Source organism: Sceloporus occidentalis, unplaced genomic scaffold (assembly GCF_023333645.1).
Source record: "Sceloporus occidentalis isolate IW3139 unplaced genomic scaffold, rSceOcc1.0.p SCAF_3, whole genome shotgun sequence".
NCBI classification, from domain to species: domain Eukaryota; kingdom Metazoa; phylum Chordata; class Lepidosauria; order Squamata; family Phrynosomatidae; genus Sceloporus; species Sceloporus occidentalis.
Window position 1 is genome coordinate 189,066,663 of NW_028316983.1, and position 26,412 is coordinate 189,093,074.

At 37.7% G+C, this 26,412-nt stretch overlaps 2 protein-coding genes across 3 annotated transcripts in view; one reads left to right on the top strand and one right to left on the bottom strand.

The window, feature by feature from the left end:
- The first annotated feature begins 2,067 nt into the window (after positions 1–2,067).
- On the top strand, positions 2,068–25,565 carry RMC1 (regulator of MON1-CCZ1). 2 transcript variants are annotated; one of them, XM_089517177.1, is made up of 20 exons: positions 2,068–2,315; positions 6,962–7,038; positions 9,633–9,717; positions 10,296–10,352; positions 10,737–10,823; positions 12,019–12,159; positions 13,780–13,883; positions 15,167–15,256; positions 15,370–15,475; positions 16,062–16,173; positions 16,658–16,702; positions 18,732–18,785; positions 19,006–19,134; positions 19,467–19,573; positions 20,083–20,202; positions 20,813–20,890; positions 22,461–22,565; positions 22,798–22,866; positions 23,095–23,320; positions 25,344–25,565. In XM_089517177.1, exons 1-20 carry the CDS (start codon positions 2,199–2,201, stop codon positions 25,421–25,423), a joined length of 1,989 nt encoding a protein of 662 aa, XP_089373303.1. In that variant the 5' UTR covers positions 2,068–2,198; the 3' UTR covers positions 25,424–25,565. The 2 variants fall into 2 exon arrangements, with proteins under 2 accessions (XP_089373303.1, XP_089373304.1); XM_089517178.1 differs by lacking the exon at positions 2,068–2,315 and adding an exon at positions 5,004–5,023.
- Positions 23,593–26,412, bottom strand: part of NPC1 (NPC intracellular cholesterol transporter 1) — a 46,365-nt gene continuing 43,545 nt past the window's right edge. The window contains exon 25 of the mRNA XM_089517175.1: positions 23,593–26,068. Coding sequence (XP_089373301.1) covers positions 25,986–26,068 — 83 coding nt within the window. The 3' untranslated portion in view covers positions 23,593–25,985. The remainder of the gene's footprint in view (positions 26,069–26,412) is intronic.

The window sequence follows — 26,412 nt, forward strand, 5'->3', positions numbered from 1 at the left end:
TTTTGGGGGCATATGTTTAGATGATGCACACCCCTGAAGTGTCCGAAAGCTCCTCTTGAGACTGGCTAAGGCAGCTCAAAACTGCTGGCAAAAGGAGTGGATTTAATCTCCTCCTGCCAATGGCCCATTTGGGCCCACAGCGGTCGACTACTTGTCCCTAATGGCAAAGTCCCATTATCCCTAATGGCAGTGCAGCTGCATGTATGCGCCATCATTGGGGACAACGGGGACTTGCCATCCACGGGTGACTGACTCCATGGATACCAAGGTCCCACTGTAAAATCTAAATTAATATAAACTTACATTCATGCTTCTTAGTCATACTCAAAATAGAAGACATTTTGAAATTCCTGCTGGACAGAAGGTTGAAATGAAGGACATGTCCTGGAAAAGGAGGATGTCTGGTCACCCTGGCCATGTACGGATGCAAGAGCCGGACAGTGAAGAAAGCCAGCAGGAGGATAACTCATCTGAGATGTGGTTCAGGAGAAGAGTGGTGAGGTTACCATGGACAGCCAAAAAGACAAATGGATTCTTGAACAGATTAAATACAAGCTTTTCCTGGAAGCCAAGATGATGAAGCTGAGCTTGTATTTTGACCATATCATGAGAAGACATGACTCACTACTACTACTGATAATAATAATGCTAGGAAAGGTGGAGCAAAGTAGAAAAAGAGGAAGACCATATTCCAGATGGATGGACTTTGTGAGGGACACGATGACCAGGCATCCTCCTCCTTTTCCAGGACATGTCCTCCATTTCCTACATTCTTCTGTCCAGGAGGAATTCCAAAACATCTTCCACTTTTAGCATGGCTAAGGAGCATGAGTTTACTTGGCTTTATTTGGTAACGTGCTACATTTTTCTTTAATACCCCATGTTTTGTGGTGCCTTGTCTTCCTCTGTGGGTATGACATCTGGTCACTCTGTCCCTTGGGTCCTCCTTTCTCAGGACCTGTCCTCCATGTTAACCTTCTCTCCAGGAGGAATTCCAAAGCATCCTCCATTCTAAGCATGGCTAAAAAGCATGGCTTTATATCAGTATATTTATTTATAATTTTAATGAATATATATTTATATTTCTTATATTTACATCAGTATTTATATTTATATAGAATTTATTTACTATTTTAATAAATATTTATTTTTATATTTATATCAGTATTTATATTTATATACAATGTATTTGTATTTTAATAAATATTTATATTTATATCAGTATTTATATTTATCTAGAATTTATTTACTATTTTAATACATTTTTATTTTATATTTACATCAATACTTATATTTATAGAATAAATATTTATATTTATATCAATATTTATATTTATATAGAATTAATGTATTTGCATTTTAATAAATATGCATTTATATTTACATTTGTATCAGTATTTATATTTCTATAGAATTTATATTTTTAATAATTATATTTATATCAGTATTTATGTTTATATATAATTTATTTATTTGTATATTAATAAATATTTATTTATATTTATGTCAGTATATTTTATATACAATTTATTTTTAATAAAGATTTCTATCAGAATTTATATTTATATAGAATTTATTTCTATTTCTATATTTATATCAGTATTTCTCTTTATATTAGAATTTATTTATTCATATTTTAATAAACAATTTATATTTATATATTTATGTTGATATCAGTGTTTATATTTATGTAGGATTAATTTACTTCTTAATAAATTATATTTATATCAGTATTTACATTTAAATAGAATTTATTTATATTTTAATAAATAAATATTTATTTATTTGTATTTATATCATAGTTATTCCACATGTAAATAGAGTTTATATTTAAATGTATATCAGCCTTCCTTCACTGGGCCATGTCTTCCATTCTTTTTAATCGAGTGTCCTACATTCTGTGGGCCTGAATCTTTAGGAGCCAATGAAGGACAAGGGTTAAGAAGGCATTGGATGAGTGGAGCTGACTCAAAGGCAGTCATAATAACATTTTTTAAAAGGCGTCCTGTGCCTTTAAGGACCGGTAGCTCTGTGCGCATGCGCAAGGGGAGCCTAACCAGGAAGCGGTTGTGTGCTGCAGTTGAGGGAGGCGAACGTTCAAACCGGCTTCTGAGCGCAAGGGTGGGGGGCATCGAAAGGAGCTGGCGAGCGGGACAGGTGCGGGAGGGGTGAGTGGAGGGACTCTCGCGCCTGTTGCTATGGCGACCACCACCAGCAGCACCCCGGAGTTCTACTTAGCGCTGTGCGCGCGGCCCGTGCAGTTCGAGAAGGCGAGCCCCGTCAACTGCGTCTTCTTCGACGAGGCCAATAAGCAGGTGAGGGGCTTCCGCGCGCCAGGTAGGGGGCGGGGCCTCGCCTCTCTCGCCTCCTTAGCAACAGCCCCGCCTCCCCGTCGTCAAGGGAGGCCTAGCGCTCTTGTTCTCCCCCTTCCATTGTGGGCAAGAGTGCGTCCACACTCCATGAACAACCCAGTTTGATCCCGTTTTAACTGCCATGGCTCCACGGTGTGGGATTTTTGGGAACTGTAGTTTTGTGGAGACGTTTAGCTCTGGTGCCACAACAAACTACAGTTCCCAGAATTCCATAGCATTGAGCTATTTGCAATTTAAAGTGGTGTCAAACTGGATTATTTCTGCAGTGTGGACCCAGCCTAGGGTTCAAATCCCCTCTTTAGCCATAGAAGCCCACTGCATAGAAACTTTTGGGATATATATATATATATATATATACTGATATAAATATAAATAAATACTGATATAAATATAATATAAATACATATTTATTAAAATACAAATAAATAATTTCTGTATAAATACAAATACTGATTATAAATATAAATATTTATTAAAATAATAAATAAATTCTATTTAATGGTTTTAATGTTTTACAGTGTGGTAAGATAGTGGTGGCCCAGTGTGGTATAGTGGTTTGAGCATTGGACTGTGACACAGGATGGAGACTAGGATTCGATTCCCTGTTCAGCCCCTGAAACCCACTGGGTAACCTTGGGCAAGTCACACTCTCTCAGCCTCAGAAGAAGGCAGCCCCTCTCTGAGCAAATGTTGCCAAGAAAACCCCAAGTTGAAAGCTCAGCAACAACAGCATAGTGGACACATCTCTGATGGTGTTTTAGCCTGTCAGTTTTTCCAAATTCCCAAACTCAGCCTGCGTCGCAGGGGGTGGTCAGTGTTTCTCCATGGGTGAAATAAGCTCTTGCCTTTTGCTGCTCTATTCAGAGAAGGAGATGGTTCCTTTTTTATAAGGGTCAAGGTACAGTACTAACATTGACCCATGGATAAGTCAACCCAGATTTTTTTGTCCCAGTTTTTTGACTAACATTTTTAGACTTATACATGATTATACAGTTGCCCCTCCACATTTGCGGCTGAGACTTTTGTGGCTTTGACTATTTGCGGGTTTGATTAATATGCTCTCTCTAGGAATCTCTATGTCCTCCAGCGCAACTCTGCCAGAAATTGATAAAGAGTTGTGCTGGAAAACCTAGAAGTTCCTATTGGAAACAGTTCTCTAGGGATTTGTAGGTTCTCCAGCATGATTCTATGATCAATGTCTGGCAGATGTTGACCATAGAGTTGCATTGGAGCAGCTGGTGATTTCTAGAGAAGTTTTCTCTCAAGTAAAAAGAAGAGTGATTTTTAAAAAATTATTATTTGTGGTTATTCCAAATTCCCGGGAGTCCAAGCTGGTGCTTGTGACCATTAAAGGAACAGGTAGCCTGTGCTCTTTTACATCTAGTGATCCTGTGTCCTTTCAGACTTATTTTCCATCACTGCTGTGATTCACCTTTAAGCAAGAGTGTGGACATCCCACTTAATGGAAGCCAGTGGTATAACTTAAAGGAGGCACGAGAAGACACCTTCTTTGTTTTTAGTATGCTCAGTGGACACTGCTTGCACTTATCCCACAGATGGAGAAATGAGGATAAATAACTCTTTTGTAGGAATGTTTCCTTTAAAAAAGAATGCAGGGATCCTGATCCAGCAGTTTCATACAGAATTACTTTTGCTTGAGATTGGCAGGTGCTACTTTCTCCATCAAAATATTTCCATGCAGGAAAGACCTGTTACATATGCCAGTAAAGGTCTAAGAGGCCTGTAGGTGTGGGCTGTACAAGATAGCAACAATGCCTATTATTATTATGATCATCATCATCATTAATGCTGAGTACATACAGTGGACCCTTGCTTTATGCGGGGGATCCATTCCAGACCCCCCCCCCCACGTAAAGCAAATTCCACGCATGCTCATGCCCCATTTAGATGAATGGGGCACGCTTCTGCATGCAGTGCGGCACACGTACCATTCATCTAAGTCGGGCTTCCCATCTATGTGACCTCAAATCCATGTATGGGAAACCACTGTACTTCCAACTCTCTTAGAAGTACTCTGTGGTTGCAACGGCACAAACTCCATTCTTTCTGCAGCGCAGATTCAGCCTGAAGAGACTTGTAGGAGATAACAAGGTCCAGATATACCATGTTATACCTGTGCAAGAGTGAGAAGATGCTCTTGTGGATGTTTTTGATTTTATGCAAATATTACAGGAAAGAATTTGCTCTGTTTTTTTGTTTGAAGTCATCCCTTTATGTATGTTCTGGCTTATTGCACTGAAGTGTTTGCTTAGGCATTGCTGGCTTAAGTTTAGGAACATACCTATACCTCTGATAAAACTGGTAAGCAGAGAGGTGATGCCCAAAGTGGTTGGTTGTGTAGCCTTTTTTTACTCTAGGATTTTAAATTCAGTAGCAAAACAGCAATCCTAGGTTGTTGTTTGTTTATGCTTTAATTCATATTATATGTTTTCTAGTCTTAATTTTCTATTAAGCCTAGGATTTTTTTCTATTAGGAATAGGAATATAAGATTTTCTATTGTTAATTTAAGAACCAAAACTGATGTAATTTGGATCCCCTCCCCTTTTCCTACATGAAAACTAACACAGCTGACTGCTTGCTTCATTTTCTTTCTAGTGGCTATCACATGCCTGCTTTCCTAGTTTAATTAGTGAGTAGTTTCCTGTGATCCCTTTTCATTATAGATTCCTCATGTGATTGCTTGAAATGGCATCACGTAAAAGACAACTGAGAAGCTGATTACTGAACTCTGGTATCAAAGCTTGTATTTAACCCCTACATATTTGATCTCCCCTTTTTGATTGTTTAAAATGGGAAAGGGACCTGCAGCCTAGCACCCCAGCCTAATTTTGTACACCATCTGCAGTTTAGACCTCTGGCAAGAACACTCTGGATGAACAGAAAGAAAATGAAAAAGAAAGGGGAAGAGGGAGAGAAAAGGAGTTGTTTCTTTATTTGTCTCTGGCCCTCTCCATCTTTGACTTTATCTCTGGCTGCTGCTGATATGCAGCCCTGACAGATTTCCACAGAAGTTATAACGCCTTTAGCAGAAAAATGGTTCCCGAACTCTGGTTTTAAAAGCTAATGCATTATGGTTTCCCTGTGCTAGTAATGTCAGTTCACAAGATATATATATTTAATTAAAAGTACAGATTTTTCTGCAAGTAGTCAAAGCTTGATTTAATCATGTGCATGCCTATAATTTTGGAAGAAACTTGAAAATACGTGAAGGCGGGGAAGCAAATTTCTCAATACCACCTTTCCAGACTGTTCTCAGTTGTTATGGTTGTATCTTTGCATGGCTCAGATTCATGCTTTCCACCAAATTCACACTTTCCCCACCCCTGGTGTCACTTGCTGCAGGAGGGACACTATTGGGGTCTGCTGGAGAGGGGTTGTCATGTGGTGGGGATGTCAACCAAAAGATCACGCTCAGCCTATTCCTTCATCACAATGTTGGCCTCTTCAAAAGGAAGCCAAGGTGCGGTGAAAGTAGGAGGGGTGCACTTGTCACCCTGCAGGGGAAGAAGGGTCCAACTCATTCCTTGTCACTCCTCTTCTGAGATTTCACCTAGTGCAAGCTGAACCCCCTCCCCAAACACCCCCCCCCCTAATGTAGCCACTGCCCGGAACCATTGTTTATTTAAACAATTTATTCTCTGCCTCTACGAATGTGCTTCATAGCAAATGTAAAGAAAATAGCACTGGAGAAATCATTCTATGTTTAACCAGACCCCTTGACTCCTTTCACATCCCAGTTAAAGCACTTGAATAATTCTCTGAACTGGAGGCAAAAGGAGGTATGATGAGATTGCTGAATGAGGCTTTTCCAAAGAACTGGAACAACTGCTGAAATGTCATTACGTACTCCATAATCCATACAGCTTTATCTATATAGGAATCTTGAGCAGAGTCCCTGATCTTGGCAGGTTGATGGGCTTATTTGAGGAGTGGAGATTTCTGAGATGCATGGGTTCCATTTTTGAAACAGCTTTAAAATACAAGCCAGAATCTTGAATCTGGCTGAGAATCTCACTAAAAGCCAGTGCAGTTGTAACTGCTTTTGTTTGCCTATCATCACCATTAGTTGGGTTGTGAGTTTTAACAGTCTTCGTGGACAGTACTAAATAAAAATATTACAGTAGTCCAGTGTTTCCCAAACTTTGGTCCTTCAGATGTTTTGGACTTCAGTTCCCATTCCTGACTGTTGGCTAGGCTATCTGCGGCCTCTGGAAGTTGAAGCCCCCCAAATTTATAACACCAGAGTTTGGGAAACACTGAGTAGTAAGTATTTAAGATTTACCAGCAACATATTTCTACCAGCACCACTTTCAGTAGGGGAGGAGATGGTGGCAATAGGCCCCATTGTTCAAGATGAAGAGGGATTGAGAGAATAGTTGAGGAAGAACGAGAGTTGATTGCATTTAAGGAATAAAGTAGTTGTTCTTTAATTAGTAATTCATCACGTTAAGCTATGCTGCTAAATACAGCAGGAAGTCTTAATGAAAACAAATCCTGTTGACTTGGATGCCGATGACATTTTAAGTAGGACACTCAAACTGAATCTAGACCTTTTTTAACTATCTAGGTTTTTGCTGTTCGATCTGGTGGAGCTACAGGAGTAGTTGTTAAAGGCCTGGAAGATCGCAATCCCATCTCATTCAGGTAATGTAAGAATACTATGAAGCCACAGTTTACCCTCTTATCCAGGAGTAAGCTTCACTGAATTCAGCAGGACTTGCTTTTGTCTAGATAAAATTATGCTGGTGAACACAAATTTGCTACTTTCTCACTTAATAGCTTGTTCTTACTGAAGTTTAGGTAAATACAGGTGTGTGAAATTGTTCAAAAGACCGTTTTTTTACTTTTCACTGGATACTTTTCAAGCAGAAAAAGAGAATGCATGATATTTCATCATCTTTCCCTTTCTAGAATACAAAAACCCACTGTTTTATCTTGAGTATGGGCCTGAACAAATAGGCCAAAATAAAGCTGCTTCGGGTCACTTTGGAGGTATGCTGTTTAAATGACACATGCATCTTAAGAGGCCAGAAGCTGCACCAAATCTGTATTCTAGTCCTTAGGACTGGAACATGGCTTTGGCATGGCTTCTGGCCTCTTAGGACTCATATAGCATTTAAACAGCATACATCCAAAGTGACCTGAAGCAGCTTTATTTTGGCCTGCCTGTTCGGGCCTTACACCTTTAAATACATCTAGAAGTGTACTGACAGTTGATCACTATGCAGTCAGTATTCATTGTAACTTGTTTTGCTCACTATATCCTGTATTGCAGTAATACTGCAGCTGAAAGGTATGTGCTACTTACATACCCAATCATTGTGCAAAGACTGGATTTGGTGGTGAAAGTCTAGGCGTGTTAGGTTTAAACATAGTGTGCTTACACAAATACATCCAGTGTTCAAATGTCAGGCAGGAGCTGAGTCAATGCAGCTTTGTTCCTCCATAGACTTTAGAGTCTTTTGTATAGAAATATTATATTAATCCATAAGACTTTTTGAAGTGCTAGCATCCTAATAGTGGCATACACACACATTAGTCAACTTTAAATGTGTATGTGTCTCTTTTTAATCACTGTGGAATGTAGCATTCCCTTCCTCTCTCCTCGCTGAATAGTCCCCTCGACTTACCATAGAGTCACCGCAGTCCCCATCCAGCCATTCTATGCCTGGTGAAAGTAATGAGGGATAAAAGAAGCATCAGAGTATGTCCCTATAGCCAGATATGAAATGGTGATATCATGTTTTAAAACCTCCAGAGGACACTGGGGGAGGGGGGACCTTAGTGAAGAATGTAGTCATTTCATGTCTGGCTACAGAGACATAGCCAGATGCCTCTCTGATCCCCATCTGCTCTCACCAGACATGCAGTGTTCATGGAGGGTGTGTGTGTGTGTGAAACAACTTAACTAGGTTTGAGGTCAGTGAATGGCCAGCTGTAGCATAGTACTGGCATGTGGAACTACTCTGTTATACTGGATCATAGAGCATTGTGGTCTTATATAGGTTAAAACACCCCAAATGTAATGGAGGGAGTTTACTTGTGCCACTATAAGAGAGGATTTAAATTGTAAAACATATTTTTAGGCTCTCATTTCTAAGTAGAATACATTATAAATTGGGACATCATCCAATCTTGAGGTAATTTTTCAAAATACTGTAACATGAAATGTGTTCAGTCCTTAAGGTGGTATACAGAAGAAATATTTCTTTTCCAGAACTTCCAAAAATCTATTTTACATATAAGAGATTAGTTACAAGCTATTTCCCACTGTTCATTGGGAAGCAGCATTTTCAGAATCTTATGACACCAAACAATCTTATTATGGTCCAAAGCACACTACAGAAATAATCCAGTTTGAAACTGCTTTAACTGTCCTGGTTCAGTATTAGGGAATCCTGGGAATTGTAATTTATTGTGGTACCAGAGCTCTCTGACAGAGAAAGCTAAATGTTTCACAAAACTACAGTTTCCAGAATTTCCTAGCATTATCAGACCAGTTAAAGCAGTCTGAAACTGGATATTAGTGCAGTGTGTTCTGGACCTGTGTTTGTATTGAGGTTCTTCAACTGCATTTTCACAGAGAACTAGTCCCAGAACACAAGAGTTGTATTTTAGTGCTGCACCGCAGTGTCTCCAATTCTAGCTTCACTTGCTAAACATATTACTTCTGTAATATCAATAGTCTCCCCCAAAATATTTCCCCACTCTGTACTAAGTGTAGACATATTGCTAGTATTTTGTGAAGTGTTTGATATTTCAGCCTTCTAGAATAACTGATAATGGTGTGTTACAGACCGCCCAAAATGGGCGGTCTCGTGCCGCTGCTGGTTGCTGCGTCCGGAAACCGCAGCAGCCAAACTGTGCGGTTCCCGGGCACAGCAACAAAGAAGTGCCAAAATGGCACTTCTTCCTGCGCCACGGAAGAGGCACTGTGAGGCGTGCACTCGTGGCGCCACTTCCAGTGCGTGACGTCCGGACGCCGTACGTGCGCGACATCAAAATGGCAGCGGCGCCATTTTGACGTAGTCGTTACGCACGAGGGGCAAGGTGCGTCAGGAAGCGCCGCCCCTCGCACGTAACGACGGCGCCCCATAGAGCCCGTCCGGAACACGCCTATGGGTTCAGTGTTCTATCTACTTATGAGTAAGCTGTGTTGAAATGAATGAATTCACATCTCAGTAAATATATGTCAGAAACCACTGGAACAGATTCCTATAGTAAGTTTCTCTTATTAGAATGGAAGACAAAGGGGAAGTGAAATGCATCAAGTTTTCTTTGGGGAACAAGATATTGGCTGTCCAGAGAACATCAAAGAATGTGGTAAGAACTTTCTCTTTGGAGAAAAAACAGATAAACCATTCAAAAGAAAAGAATTTGCAAACAGTTGTTCAGTTATAATAAAAGCAAACCCAAGCATTTGTATATAGTAGCTGATAAAGTTACTATAGTTTTTCTGTGGGTTAGTAGTAATTAAGAAAAGGTAGAAGAAACTTTCTTTTATTTGTTTTTGCTGAAATTGGCTTCCAAACTGCTTTGAGGGTCAGAGGAAGACTACAGATGTATTTTAGGGATTTAAAATAGATCCTTTTGTAAAGGTACAGTGTTTCATTTGAATAAGTTCTTACTTTGCCCTGTTAGTAATTTTTCGCTCAGCATTTTATTCCAGGGTTTGTAAAAGTTAGGGACGGACAGGTGGAAATTGGAGTGTTTAAGCAGACAGGAACTTACAAATGTCTTAATTCATATACTGGAATCTCTTTTCCAAGTAGATTAGCAGTCGTTTGCAAAATAAGATGTGTTTCAGCTTATTAAAATCAGTGGTCTTAGATGTGCCCAGTCCTGCATAGGATTAGCCTTCAAATGGTTCTTATTTGCTGCTATTTTTGCTGTCATTTCAGGACTTTCTAAACTTCATTCCAGACAGCCCACAACTAGAATATACTCAGGAATGCAAGGTACATTTGAATAAATTAAGTTTAATTTTATTGAAGCAGTTATCATTATATTGTATCCTTCTTTGATAACAGCTATCTCATTCAGACATTTGACAGTTACCAGGGTATGAACTGATCGTTTTAACTTTACAAGCATGAATTGAAAGTGAGGAGGAGAAAATCTTGTTTGTTCAATGTTTTTATACATTGATGCATCCAGCTCCCTTCCGATCACTAGACAGCATAGTGATATATGTGTATATAATAAAAGACTCCCACTGAAGACTGTGGAATCAGGGCCACTGTTTCAACACTGACTGATTGCTTGTACTGAGATGATAAACTGCCTTACATTAAACTGTATATGTATTTTTGCCTGTTTCAACTTAATGTTCTTTGTTAAAGACCAAGAATGCCAACATTTTAGGATTCTGCTGGACAGGCTCTGCAGAAATTGTCTTCATAACTGATCAAGGAATTGAATTTTACCAGGTAGGAAAAATAATTTGATATGCTTTTCTTAAAAAGTAAATTGTACTGTGATATTGAATCCTCTTTAAAAATCAGATCATGAATGGGGAAACCTTTTCAGTCAGAAGGTGAAACCCAGATTGGGAAGGATCTTGGCACATTGTTTCAGATATAATGCTTACCAAATTGGACATTTATCCCATCATGCATACAAAGCATAGCTATTTCTATGCATATTTACTCAAGCATAAAGCTTCCTGGGTTGCAAGGCAAGAACTTCCTGAGCTGCAGAGCACATCTGAGCTGCATGCAACAGCTTACTGGGTTTTAAAAAGCATCTCACCACAAATCAGTCATCAGAGCAAATGGTAGGAGTAGTTTATAGATATCATAGGAAACTCTGGGGGACCAAATACAGCTCAAGACCCATCCCTGAACTGGATACTATATGTTTGTGTTGTCATATAAAATCTTAGTCAAAATTTAACTGTGATTAACTTTTTATTGCTATAGTTAAATAGTCCTGTATTAAAATACTTAGATGTCAAGAAACAGGTTTTTCACCTCAAGAATGGTTTAATGAGGACATAACAAGACCCAAGAATATAAAGCTATTATTTGCTTAAACAAAATGTATTTTTGATATCCATAAATTATAGCACCATCTACTTGACGTCTGCTCGAATTCCATACTTGCATTATTTTAATTTAACATATTTAAATGTTCTTGTTCTAAGTTTATTTGTCTTGCATTTCACTTTACGCTGTGTTTTGATTTACAGTGCAAGAATTCTAATGGATACTGGTGGAAGACTGACTAACCCATAGTTTATGTAGTGTAAAATAATGTGTTTTTTAACTTGTGTAATATAAAATTTTAGCTAATTTCTTTTTTAAATTATTGTAAACTGCCATAAGACCTATAGAGGGAGGAAAGTAGATGAGAGTATAAATTAAATAAATATATAAATCTAGAATTCATCTTATTCCATTTGGGCTTCCTCTCTTTCTCTTCATTTATTGTTCCTTGTCTTACGTAGGCATACGTACATAGCTTAGAGGCAAGTAGAACTGATCATTTTAATTAGTCTTCAACTAGGGTGGCATAAATTGAAACATTTGTATGAATTATTAAGTTATCAATGATAAAATACATAGTATATTTGAAAATTTTGGCATATCGGAATTAATGAAGAACTTCACCATGTTTCTGCAGGTACTACCAGAGAAACGGACTTTAAAACTTTTGAAGAGTCAGAATATCAATGTAAACTGGTATATGTACTGTCCTGAGAGTGCTGTCATTCTTTTGTCAACTACAGTTCTTGGAAATGTTCTGCAGCCATTCTATTTCAAGGTAAGAGATAAAGTGGTTCTAAAGCTACCAGTGTTGTCCTCCCAAAAATTTGGCTGAGTTGTCTAGAGGCGCTTCAAAGATTTCTGCATTTTGTGTGTGTGTGTGTGTGTAATGTTTCTCTTGCTTTTTTTCTTATCTTTATGATATGATTGATTATGCTTAATAGGACAATTAGGTCTACTATTTGTATACCTTGATCTGTAAGTAATTTAGCTGGATGCTAGGTTTTTCACTGAGTGCTTGCCGTGGTAGTTGGAAGCAGGCCATGGGGTGGAGGAAAATAATGTACTAACAAATTCCATTTTTGCCCATGTTTCTCTTTTTTCTTTGGAGTTGAGAATTGAAGGATCAAATGGGGTGGACTTGGTGTGTAGTAAGCATCAGTTGTTGTGCCATAAAGAATGAAAAAAAGATTGCCTGTTAATGTCCAATAGATGACTGCAGTGGAGCTGCAGCTAATCTCCCTTTTCTGCTTTAGTTTGTGTTCACCACACAAGATGCCCCTATATACTCCTGCATAAGGTCAGAATTTACCCCTAATTACCTCTCTAAAACTGTAGAACAAACCTCTAAATAAAAAGGATTATGACTTAGAGTCAATTTTCTCAGACAGGGAGGTAATTTCATATTTGCTTTGAATATTTATAAACTTCATGAGATGGCTCAGTCAGGCAGCTTCAATATTTATTTAGAAAATGTAGAGGTTTGTTCTCCATTTCTCTGGTTGAGAGCAAGAGGAGGTTGGCTAGTCTGAAGTGAGCCCTACCTTCTTGTGGGTCAGATCAGATTAGCTGCCCTCTTTCCCTCAGCCACAACTGAAATTCACAGATAAGTACAGAATTTTCATGTCCTTGCACATGCTTTCAATGAAGGAAAAATAATAAATGTGATGTGGCTTTTCTGTTTAATAAAATTGGCTTATATTCATGATGTTGAACTGTTTCATTAGGAGTTATCCAATCTTCAGTCTCCTGCCTCAAAATTAATATGCTTTGCTAACTATTTCTAATTTTGGAATGACTACGTTATCGAGATTCTGTTGTGCCTGCTTTGGTCTGCAGATTGGTTTTGGATGCTGTTGAAATTTCAAATGCAAAGTCTCTATTGAAAAATTGATGTGAGAAATGGTCGTCAATAATGCTTGACCTTTGCCATGACCCCCTGATGTCACTTCTTTGTTCTAAAGATGAATGTTTAACAAATTAATTTTCAGAATCTGATACTCAGCTATACTTTTTTTTTTACAGTAGATTGCAGTTGGGGGTGGGAGAAAACAAAACAAGTGTTAAATTTTGTGGTGGTTATGTACTTAAGAGATTTTCCATTCTCTTTATATAAGCTTAATTAAAAGCTAATCCATATTGCAGTAGGAAAGATTCCTCTTACCAAGTTATGTTGTTAACTATTTAGCTAATCTTAAAACTGAAATCAGATAGAACATAATATTCAGTTACATGTTCAGGATTTCATGCTGTCAGTGATGTATGTAGTTGTGAATTTTGTAGTAGGGTGACTGCTCAGGTAGCCACATCCATAATGTTAGAAGGAGTTCTAAGAAATATTTATGAAATCAGAGAGGACTACTTTGGATTACATGCAGATAAATATGTTTTCTTCTAGAGTGGAGGCATGTCCAAGTTATCCAAGTTTGAAATTGAATTACCTGCAGCCCCAAAGTCATCCAAGCTAAGCCTCTCTGAAAGGGATATTGCTATGGCTACTATGTAAGTATTCTTGGAGTGAGATTTCTATCTTCAGATGACTTTGGTCTGGAGACAAATTGCACTTGGTTGTTCTGCTTTTATTTTTCTGATTGAGTAGTTGGTTTGTATTAGATTGACCTACAAACTTTCAAGCATAAGCACTCCACCCTACGGACATAATGCAGTATACACAACCATGTCAATTTCTAGATTAGGAGATAGGAAACAGTCCCTTCTTTGTCCCCATTTTTTCACATGTTCATGCTGTAGTGTCTGATAAAGGTTGTAGCAGCATTATATTCAATACAGATGTTTGTCTCTTTAATCATCAATTTTAAACTCATATGCCAGTGAATAATGGAGAAGAGAAGCTTAAACAGTGATAAAAACTGAAGCAGTTTACTGAAATCAAAGCAGTTTATGAAAGAGTTTCCCACTAGCAGCTACATGAAACTGACTTTGCTAAAATAGTTTATAAGAGAAACCAGAAAGAATGGATGCTGTGGAATTCTGGGAACTGTACATAGTTTGTTGTGGCACCAGAAAATTCTAACACAAAAGGCTAAATATCTCACAAAACTAAACTTCCCAGCATTTTATAGCATTGAGCTATGACAGTTAAAGTGGGGTCAAACTGGATTATTTTTGCAGTGTGGATACAACCTAAATTGAAAAGATTACAGACATTGCTGCCTCAGCAGCACCTTTACCCAATCCCCCAACCCCATTAACTGTAGGAAAATTTTCAGTTTCAAGGCATTAAACTACTGCTTACAAGCTATTTTAGCCTAAAAGAATATGCTATAATCTTATGCAACTCTTTTTTATCAAGGAAGAATTTTCTTTCAACTTGAGATATGCTAGACCTTTAAAGTACTTCGTTTAATGCATTCTTTTGAAGGTTTTCATTCCCTAAGTTCTATGGATTGGTACCTCTCTCTTGTTGTTGTTCTTTTCAGTGCAAGAGTTAAGCAGCTTTTAACATTCTAATGTTGCAGTCATTGAACATTAAAAATGCTTCATTAAAAGCTCTGACGTCTGAGGGGAAAAACCTCCTTTCTCCACAGTTTATCCTTCAGTTTTTTTTAATTTAGTTCCATATTTGACATGTGTCTACATGAAACGTGTGATCTACAGGAGATCAGGGGGACATTAAAAAGGGGAGACATTAAAAGAAAATGAAAATCAAAGAATGAACATTTTTCATTTACAATAAATAGCCCTCAAGGGAAGTAGCGCACTCTAATGTTGTCAAAGCATGTTATCTGTAAATAAATTTACAATCTATCTTTTTTCCTTCTTAGATATGGACAGCTTTATGTTCTTTACCTAAGACATCATTCAAGGTCATCAAACAGTACAGGAGCTGAAGTGGTCCTTTATCATTTACCAAGGTAAGTTTATCTCTTTTAAATAACTTTTAACTTTAACAGCAAACATACTAAAAATGTGATATGTGTTGCTGATAAACCTATCCTCTCTCTTTCTGTGATTAATAACACCATAGGGAAGGCTCCTGTAAGAAACTTCACATATTGAAGTTGTACAGAACTGGCAAATTTGCACTGAATGTTGTGGATAACTTGGTGGTAGTTCATCATCAGGATACTGAGGTACTTCATTTTTACTGCACTTTTGTACTTTTGTTGATAAAGCAATGCACTTATCTTTATTGATTTGGGTTAGATCATTTAGCATATATATGGTTGAAATGAAAGCCAAGGTACTGTAGAGGTTTGAATGTTGGACTATGACTCTGGAGACCAGGATTCAAAACCCTGCTCAGACATAGCCCTGCTAATTAATAACATTCTGTTGTTCTTAGTGATCTAAAGGTTTACAGTATTTTGCAGTTCACAAAATAAACTGTTGGTGAAAGAGGAGAAGTATAGTGCCATGTGGATATAAAAAACCTGTCACTTAGATATATTAAAACCTATTTTAAAAATCCAGGAAGAAACCCATTTTTCTGATTTGTGAGGGAAATATGGGAGGAATTGGATTCCCCCCCCCCTTTCGTATCTCTAGCTGCACATTTTGCAGTTTCATATATAAAATCTTGGATCCACTTTTAGAGTAGAAAAAATGAATTAAATGGAATTTAGTGTAATCTCACTGAAATTAACTAAAGTACAATTCAGCGTGTCTAAATACGTTTTGATCTATGTTATAAAGAAAATGATTTTTTTTAAATTTTAGACTTCTATTCTATTTGATATTAAACTAAAAGGAGAATTTGATGGCACAATTACCCTTCATCAGCTTGTTCTTCCAGCAAGATCCATACAACCCTATCAGATTGCTGTGCCAGGTATGTAGGACTTTTTACTATGTAGCTTGAAAATGCAATTCATACATGACTCTGTGGTTTTGAACCTAGGCATAATAGCTTTTTGATCAGGTGAAAATAAAATAGGAAAAAATGAAAGATTTAATCATACAGAACAAGACTAACGTTTTTTAATGTGTATCAAAAGTTTTCCTATTATTTGCAACAACAAAAAAGCACAGCAGTGTTGAGTGAAAAACACCCAAGTGGTTCCCTTTTTATGCTGATGTCAACCAGACAGTAGGATGACTATCTTTTTTTGGGCAGAAAGGGTTATGATCCTAGATTGAACTAAATGTGATATTTTCTGTGTCTTGTGCCCTGTCTACTTCCTTGTGGTTGCTTTGATATTTTTATTGCAAATTCCACTTGTCACTTCCCTTCTATTGGAATATGCTCCAGTTTACTTGGGACATAATGGTGACAGTTGGCTTGTGAATAATACACTGTCTTTCTCCACTTGCAGGTCCAGCTTCTGTAACCAATCAGTTTCCTGTTCCGTGTAAGCTCTGTATCCTTTAACAGTTTGTGCTTTGTTATAGAAAAAATCCCACTGGAGCTCTCATTTCTGTTTCAAATGTGACATTTTAAATTTAGAAGGAGCAGAGTAGGATAATGTAGCATTAGAAATCTACAATACAGCTATGCAGCAAGTACAATTTTGTATGCAACACAATTATTTTGTTTATTTGAGCTCAGTGGGATTTGCCTGAAGGCAAGCATTCATAGGATTACAACCTTAGTTCCTCTGTGATATCTGATTAGATCTCCAAAGGAAAGAGGTGTAAAACACCTTCTGAATTCAAAGATAATGCATTCTGTGAACACAATTTTTAGCACTTTTGGTTATCTGGGGGATGCCATTTTTCAGCATGTGTCAGGGCTTTTTAAATATGTGTAACCAGTCTCAAAAAGTGCAGTTCTAAAAGAATGTTTGGACATATAAAAACCTCAGGTCATGCAGAAAATGTATTGTGCTAGCTGGTGTAAAAAGTAAACTATATTGTCCCAGTTTCTCAATTTCTTCTCCACGTATCAAAGGAAATCCATTTAGTTTTCACTACTTTCTTCCAGAGGGATTACCAGTCTTTTAAAGAGAAGGGAAACAACTGTAGGATATGAGTGGAGAACTTATGCTCCTCCAGATGTTGATGGTTTATAGCTTGCATCAGCTTATTACCATTAGTGAGGAATGATGGGAATTGTAGTCCATCAATGTCTGTAAGGCCATAAATTGCTAACCCCTCTCTGCATAGAAACATGTCTTCCATTTCCATACAGATAAGAAACTCAAAAGTTAAACATAATTCAGATTGTCCTAGCCTTCCCACACATACTACTAAGCTACTTTCCACACATACTACAATTTACTCAGACAATCATGGTACACAAACACAAAGTTGCCATGGTCGTCCTACTCTCATAAAAGTCTAATCTTTGCCTCTGAAGACAAGAGAAGGACTCTGCCTTCAGGAAGAAAAATGTTAGCTGTCTGCCCATTTGCCTGATTTCAGTAGCCCAGTGATTGGTGGTTTGCCAGAAGTAGAAAGATCTAAGCCAAATCACCAATCCACAAAATTCTTCACTTACCTAATGTACCAATATTCCTTCCTTCCTATTTATGGCATATGCGTCCTATTCTGAGAGGAGTTTGAACTAAGGCCTGTTGAACCATTTGTCCATTTTCTATCCATCCACTTACCTGTTCTTAATTTTAATATTCTTCAGTCTAAAGTCTTTGTGGAATTAATGGTGTTTATTCTATGAAGCCTGACTATTGGGCTGAACAGACAAGCCAGGAAAGTATGGGCCGAGCATGGATCAGTCCCTGGGGATGGGTCGGTGATAATACGCCTGCCTGTACGTGTGCCACAGATCCTGTATCAATACAGCCCTTAACTCTGTCGTCAGTGCTGCATGTGAGTGGACTCCCCCTTCCCCATTGCAATGTCTGATGTGAAAACAGGGAGCCTGGCTACAGTCACATCACCAGGCACGCCGTTTCTGCATCACATGCAGCCACAGGATCTATTCACATGCAGCACTAATGACAGAGATAAGAGACTCATGGGGCCTTCAGGACAGCCAAGGTTTGTCACAGAGTTTCCAAGAAACTTATTAAGGCCCTTTTGCCCCGGGATTGGACTTGATCCACTGGATCTGCATCCAATCTGGCAGGATTGGGGCTGACCCTGCCCCGGGAGTTTTGGCCTGTGTTGCCGAAACGAAAACACGAGGCGGTTGGGGGGGGGGGGGAACATGGCCCTTTTGGGCCATGAGGGCAAGCCCTATAACCAGCTTTTACATCATTGCTATTACATTTCCAATTCTGAGGATTTTCTTTCACTCAGTAATGTTCTAAATGACATATCATGTGATTAAGCAATAAAGCTTGTATACACGTAATGGGAATGCATAGAGTGATTGTGAACTAGTTTCACAACTGCTATATAGTTCCACATTGTATTTGAAACCAAAGTGAAAGTGCCAGGTGTTTCTTTAGACTGTAGACTTTTGCAGAGTTTTTTTTTAACATTTAGATTCCTCATCTTGGATTGTCTTTCAGCCTGATATTATCATCAGTGCAAGTGAAGGTAAGTCTGAAACTGACATAGTTCCCCCCCCTCCCGCATTAGTTTCTATACATGCTTGTTTATAGTATTTTGATTTATGGGATGCTTGTTGAGTTCTAATATTAAGTTTTAAATAGTGATCTAAATGGGGATATAGAAAATTTGACTCTGAAAAACTAGCTGTAGTTTGATAACTATAATTATATATTATACCCGAGGTAATTCTTTCTGTTGACTGCAGGCTATCTATGGAATCTGCAGGTGAAACTTGAACCTATAGTAAATCTCTTGCCAGACAAAGGGAAGCTAATGGATTTTCTTCTGCAGAGAAAAGACTGCAAGATGGTCATTCTCTCTGTATGTTCTCAAAGTAAGTTTGTATTCCCCAATTGTAAAAGCTACTCTTATGGAAAACCTAATAGGAGTGTACTTCTAAAAGCTGCCCTGCTCCATACTATCCCATATTATCTATTACCTATGGAATGTATTGTTTAATTGATATTATAATACTTCATACAAGTAATATTAACATGCCATGTAAGAAAAATGGCTGTAGTATGAGTTATGGATATGGACAACTGTCTGCATGACCCAAGATAATATCACACAACTGGAATGACATCTGAATGCAAGTAATCTTAAGCTGTAGAAACATTTGCAGAATTTAAATTTTAGCTGTTTTTTGTGCTTTTTCTATTGCAGTGTTAAGTGAACCAGATAGAGGATCACTAAGTGTGATTGCCACTGTTTTTGACAAACTCAATCATGAATATAAAAAATACCTGGAAGCAGAGCAGACCTATAATATGGCAAGTTATTACTATTGTTTCCTTAGCCATGTGTTTTGTATATGCTGACTGAGTAGCATGAATATATCAGTCACCGATTTGACATTGATCCACCTGGTATAGTTACACAATTAAATGTAGTTGTGGTATTTTGCATGTAGTATAAAATTGCTCAGGTAATCAAGATAAAAAAATAATAATTTCAGCTACAATCCTCCCAACAGTTTTTGCAATATAATCATTGCAAATAGCAAAAAAGGAGCAATAATTAACATCCACTTAATTGTATTCCATATTGATTGAACTTAGTAAAATGAGAATTGTTCTATTTTGTCAACATGAACATTGGTTATTTTAAATCAGAATTAAGTCTGTAATCTAGACATATGCTTGATTCAGTTCAGAGAACCCAGTGTGAATAATTGCATCTCAAATTGGAGTGTAAAACTTGTATATTTTAGCCCTGTTTTCATAATGTCCCTTTTCAAATATGCTGTGCTTTAATAAAATTATTATTTGGATATTTACAGGCATTAGAAACTGGCCAGAGCAGAAGCAATCCACCCCCTAAACGACCAGTCCGTACCCAAGCAGTTATTGACCAGTCAGACATGTACACTCACGTTTTATCTGTCTTTACAGAAAAAAAGGTTGGTCAGTTTAGAGTCACCAGAATGCTTATTTCCTTGCATGTATTAATTCATGTATTGATTCAAAAGAGAGAAAACTAGTACAGGTTGAATCTCCCTTATCCAGTATTCCAAAATCCAGAATTGTCCATATGAGTGGCTGAGACAGTGACACCTTTGCTTTTTGATGGTTCAGTGTATCCATGGGTTTCATACACAAAATAATTAAAGCTATTTTGTATCAAATTAGGTTTGACTATTTGTACAGGATGTATATGAAACATAAATGAATTTCATGTTTAGACTTGGTCCCATCTCTGAGATATCTCATATATATGCAAATATTCCAGGATCCAAAAAAATCCATAATCCAAACTACTTCCAAACAAAATCCAACCCCATGCATTTCAGATAAGGGATATTCAGTCTGTATTAGTGTACCACAGGTAGCATGAATAATTGACAATTTTATGGAAAATAAACTAATTTATCAAAAACTCCCTGAAGCAAGTTCTTTGAATAGCAGCAAATTATTTACTTTAATATAGCTGGACTGTTATATAAATATGCTCCAGATTATATCAGTTGACTGTTTTAAATATCTCTTTTTGGAAATTCTCTCTTCCTGTAGGAAGCACCTCACAAGTTCACTATAGCTGTCTTAATGGAGTATATTCGCTCACTCAACCAAGTTCAAATAGCTGTTCAGGTAAAAATGTTTACCTTATTATTTAGAGAAGGCTTTGTTTCTGATTTCCTACACATTCATTCATTAATTCTAACTTTCCCTGCCAATCCTTTCTATGTTCAAAGCTATTTTTTAATATTTGTATTTATTTATTTTGGCTGGAGACCAAACAAATCTCCCACACAATTTCAATAGCCTGGGAGCAGCTACTGAGTGCTCTCTCCTTGTATTCTGCTTGTCATGGTTATAGAACTAAGAGAAAGCCCTCCCCTGCACTTTCTAGAGGCATGGGGCCACTAAAGAAAAGGCCTCTTCTCACTTGTATATATCTATATACCTGCCTCAATGGAGTAGTCTGCACAGGCTGAAAGGTCTGTGTTCCCCTTGGCTTGCATTATCCTGTTTGGATGATGCAGACCAAAATCCCAGGGTCAGGATCAGGATGGATCCTAACAGACTGGATGTGGATCCAGCATGATCCTGGAGTAAAAAGATCTTTACGCAGGTCAAATTGATTGCCATTTGCCACACAGTTTCATGGAAACATCATGGCAAACCCAGTTAGATGAAGTGACCCTATGACCCTTACCACCATCTACTGATATAGCTAGTAAGCAGATCCCCATCACAGTGTCTGATTTGAAAACGGGGCGCTTGGCAAAAGTCTACTCACTAGTTGCATCAAAGGATGGAAGTAAAGGGTGCATGGCAATGCCAGGTCTGTCATGCGGATGCAACACCGGAGGAACGTTGTGACGCTGCGCACCATGTGTGGCGTGCGGGGCCGGGACATACATCATGTAGACACTACCCCCCAACTCCACCCTCAAGCAGGGCTAAAGTGTCGGTCTGCACAGGGCCTTAGTTCTGAACCCTGTTATTTTTTTAGGTTTCAAACTATTCTAGACTACTTCAAAGAAATAAATAGCTTACATTTTCCTGGGCAGGTAGGTGTGTTTCTAAAGATATGCTCGTTGCAAATGTAACCTGTCCCTCCCACTCATCCAAATATTCAGTTGCCCTCCTGCATGAGGGAGGCTATGCTTACCCAAGAGTAGAGATAGGAGTCAGCTAAAGGTAGAATGGTGGTTTAGGATGGTTTCAGACCAGTTGAAACTGAATTGGTATGTGAAAACAGATAACTTGCATTTTGTAGGAATTCAGCTTCAATGTAAAAGAAAATTGCTCTGGTTTAGTAGGTGATAATACAAAGACAGAGAACATCTGGGCGTGGAGGTGAATCTAGCCCTGTTGGTGTTCCAGTCTGTGTTCTTTCCCAGGTGGTTTCCCATGTTTTAAATATTTCCCCCTGTTCTAGAAAATTGTGCACTGTTGTTCTTTTTGCCCCACCCTACTTCCTTTGGGCCAGCACAACACAGGAGTCTCCAAGATCTCTAAAACTGAATTGAGGCTTCAGGATGAATTAGGTTGTCCCTTGGCACTATGAAAATGTTGAAGCTAGAAAAGTTTTAAATTACACAAATTTCTGTTCACTGTAGAGACATGTATCTTTTGAAACTATATATAAGTCTAGCTGTTCTCTCCAATTGTAAATAAGCATGAAAGTTTCTATGTTTTCTTACCTCCTTAGCACTATCTATATGAGCTGGTTATCAAAACCCTGGTTCAGCAGAACTTATTCTATATGCTTCATCAGTTCTTGCAGTATCACGTACTCAGTGATTCAAAGCCTTTGGTAAGTAAACTCTCTTCACTACACGTTTTTGCTGCTTCATTTTAATTCTAGTCTGTCCTTATTCCAGGGATCTCAGCAGTATATGTAAAATTATTTTGGTTTTGTCTCAAGGGGGTGGCTGTGCAAGTGATGTGGAATAGTGGCTTTCACAAACCACTCCAACCATACCTATTCCTGTTTGGAAAGTTTATCATTATATTTAACAGAAATGTTAATACTGCTTTTCTTCCAGGCCTGCTTGTTGTTGTCTCTGGAGAGTATTTACCCTCCCGCACACCAACTGTCACTGGATATGTTAAAGGTACAGAAAACTTGTAACATGCTATTTCCATGATGGTTATTCATATAGGAAAGTAGTCATGAGTAGAATTAAATAAGTGAGAATAAACCAGAGACTGTAAATAAGGTAAAAAGACAGTACTTTAAAGCTTACAGCAAATGGAAGATAATTTTTCTTGGGCACTAGAATTCAAACTGATGGCTTTTATCTCTGTAGTTACTTACTCATTGTGTTAATTTCTGCTTCCAGAGACTTTCTACAGCAAATGATGAAATAGTGGAAGTTTTGTTATCCAAGCATCAGGTACTAGCTGCCTTGAGATTCATCAGGGGCATTGGAGGACATGATAACATTTCTGCTCGTAAGTTCCTTGATGCAGCAAAGCAGACAGAAGATAAGATGCTCTTCTATACCATATTCAGATTCTTTGAGCAGAGAAATCAGCGATTGCGTGGAAACCCTAGTTTCACTCCAGGTAAGCAGCAATTTACACAAGCTTAGCCTTTTCTAAAAGCTTATTAACACAATGGGGCTTAGAAATAGTTTAAGACTGGCTAGAGTTAAGGTTCAAAATTTACATTCTAGCCTAGAATTCCTGACCTGATCTGTTGGCAAGCAGGCATACTTTTCAGCTCACAAACACAGACACCGTGAAATCATTACTCTAAAAAATAGCTATGCTTTTATAAACAGTGAAGTGAGTGACAAGGGTAAGCCATTTAACTGTAGATGAAAAAAATTACACAATTATCAGTACGTGTTTATTAGCATAACCAAAACCGTTGAGGTATTCATGTACAACCTGCTTTAAGTGTTCTCCTATAAACCATGCATGCTTAACTCCCTACTTAACAATGATCAGAGAACACTGACATTGCAGGTTAGTGCTTTAACATTTTTGAAAGAGTTCAGAAAAGATAATCCCTCAAAAACATTGTAAAGGAAAACAAACACATCCACAATTCAGTATTTTTGTTCTTAAATGTCATTTCTTCAATAAAGGCACTGTATCTACATTCTGTATATTGAACAGTTTTGATTGTGGTAAAACCTGTGTGGGTTGACAACAGTAATTAAAAGATCTGGAACAGCTCACATGTAGAATTAACTTAAAAAACTAAAGACTGTTTATGAACAACAGCTGGAAGAAAAATATTACTGTTATCAAAGAAACCATATAAATTTTGACTGAAATACAACTGTTCTGTGATGGAACTACTCATTTTCATAACAATAGTGGCTACTATTAACTCAGTTGTAGATGGCATGCTATACTTAGATGTGGTGGAATAATGTTGCCTTTAAGTAAACTGCAGTCCAGGAGTTGGCAACTGTCACAGACTGGGAGGGATCCATCATCCCTTAGGAACCTTAGAAAGCCACATGCTCCAATTTATTTGTCCTCAGTATCCCACTGGGGTACCCAGCAGCTTGTTTCACACATTCTTCCTCCTCTTTAAGCCATTTGATGCCTAGGAGAGACTTTGTCCCAACAGGAGGTTAACTCAGTAACTTCAAACTTCCAGATCACATGATCCAGTGGGGAAAAAAATCTGTTTGGGCTTAAAATGCTCCCCTCAAGGAAGAGATGTGCCAAAAATTACCCCACACACACTCCTAAAGGGGTGTTCTTGAGTAAAAAGGGGTGTGTGAGAAGGTTACACTTTACCACCCCTGTAGCCCTTGTGGCTTACTTTAAAAAACCCATCTTTTATTTAGACTGGGGGATGCTGTCGCTCTTTGACCATGATAAAATAACAAGATAATACTTATCACTAAATAGTGGATCAGACAGGTCTAAGAAAGGAGTCTTTATGTGCAGTTGCCTAAGATCAAAGTGCCCCTCAATTTGGAGAATATATAGCTACCTATAAATATGTTTCCCTTATCTTTTCCTTAGATGGCTAAACATTCATTTGTGCATGTATTTCCAGTATCTTACTAGTATCTCAGAAACTTTCGATTTCTTAGACTACCAATAGTGAAAAATACTACCCTTAATTTAATTGCAGTAGTGCTTGTGTTTCATGCAAGACACAATTCATGGGAAGTGGCTAGTCTGAACAGAAGTTAACATATGTAGCTTTGCCAAGAAAGTTCTCAGAGCTAAAAGTAATGATTAAGAAAACGAAGGTCCCCAGTTCCACCGCCTAAAGAATAGCATACTGACTTCCTCATCTCAGTATCTGATTATGCATAAAATCCACTCTGCCTATATAAGACTAAAAAAACCTCACATTGCATGAGTATGTAGTACCTCAAGCTACTTTCAGTTCATTATCCTGTTATTTTACTTTATTATTTAAAAAAAACATCCTTATTTTAGGACAGTTCCTGCACTCTGCTCTAACTGGGCTATTAGTCCAGCGTGGCTGTTTGATGAATGCGTAGCTCAGCAAACAACTATTCTTTTAAAAAAATAAGTGCAGTTCAAAAGATAGGTCTTAGTTCTACATTGTGTTAAAGTGTATTTGCACTGTTTTGTTTTTATCTTGTAGGTGAACACTGTGAAGAGCATGTCATATTTTTTAAACAAGTTTTTGGAGACCAATCATTAATGAAGCCTACCACTTTCTGAAGTAGTAAAGCAGTTGCAATACAAAATGTATAAACTTAATTTATTGCATTTATGTACTGATACTTTTGACCTACAAAAATCCTATTTTATAATAAAGTATATATATACAGATCCTTTGGCAGATATTAAAAATATTACAACATTTTGAGTTGATGGCTTACTTTTCTCTTAAAAATAGAGCCACAAATTGCATTGAATTGCATTTTTAAAAAAATAGTATCAGTGGTGCAGCACTCTATTCTCATACATGTCACTTTACATTTCCTCAGGAAGTCGTTTGCAGGATGGAACAGCAAGCTTTTCACAAGAGTGAAAACTACAATTTATTAAATAGTAATAATTTATGATTCTGTTAATACGTCTAATTTTAGTAATACTGACAAATATATCGTTGGATGTAGAACTTCCTGAGTCCAAAACTACTGATCCTCTTGTGTTTAGGTACACATCAGTCCAGTAGACTTTTCCCATTCTGAGACAGTAGTCATAGAAATATGCTACAATTCGGCATGAAGGGCTTCACCCAGAAATCAGAGTCCACTGACTACTTTCTTTAAAATGGCTAGAAGAACAGGAGTTTTTCTCTTTCTGTACCTTTGTTCCTTTCTTGTGCTGCACGTACTTTAGCTTTATTTACAGAGGGTCCTATGGTGGGAAAAAGGAAACAAGTTTTACATTTATTTGGTTGATACTGCTAAGTTATCAAACATGTATCAGACCTAAGTCAATTTGCTTGAAATACATTTATTTGAAACATGCGTGGAAAAATAATGAAAATTCACTTGCTACTAGGCAGAAAAAACAACGAGGCAAGTATTCTAATTTTAATGTTAACCATTAAAACACAATGTAATTGTTGTCAACCACAGGTTGGCACTCTGGATCTCAACAACATGGGGGTAACTAAAAAGAAAAAGAAAAGCTTTTGAACCCTTTGTTGCAACTGAAAGAGAGCATGAAGCCAGTCTTCTGAAATTATAGTTTGGCTT

Excerpts from the sequence above, each read along its gene's own strand:
- RMC1 (XM_089517177.1), top strand. The coding sequence starts at position 2,199 with ATGGCGACCACCACCAGCAGCACCCCGGAGTTCTACTTAGCGCTGTGC. Across the intron at positions 22,566-22,797 it reads TCAGTGATTCAAAGCCTTTG|GCCTGCTTGTTGTTGTCTCT; the intron begins GTAAGTAAACTC and ends CTTTTCTTCCAG. Across the intron at positions 23,321-25,343 it reads AAACCCTAGTTTCACTCCAG|GTGAACACTGTGAAGAGCAT; the intron begins GTAAGCAGCAAT and ends TTTATCTTGTAG.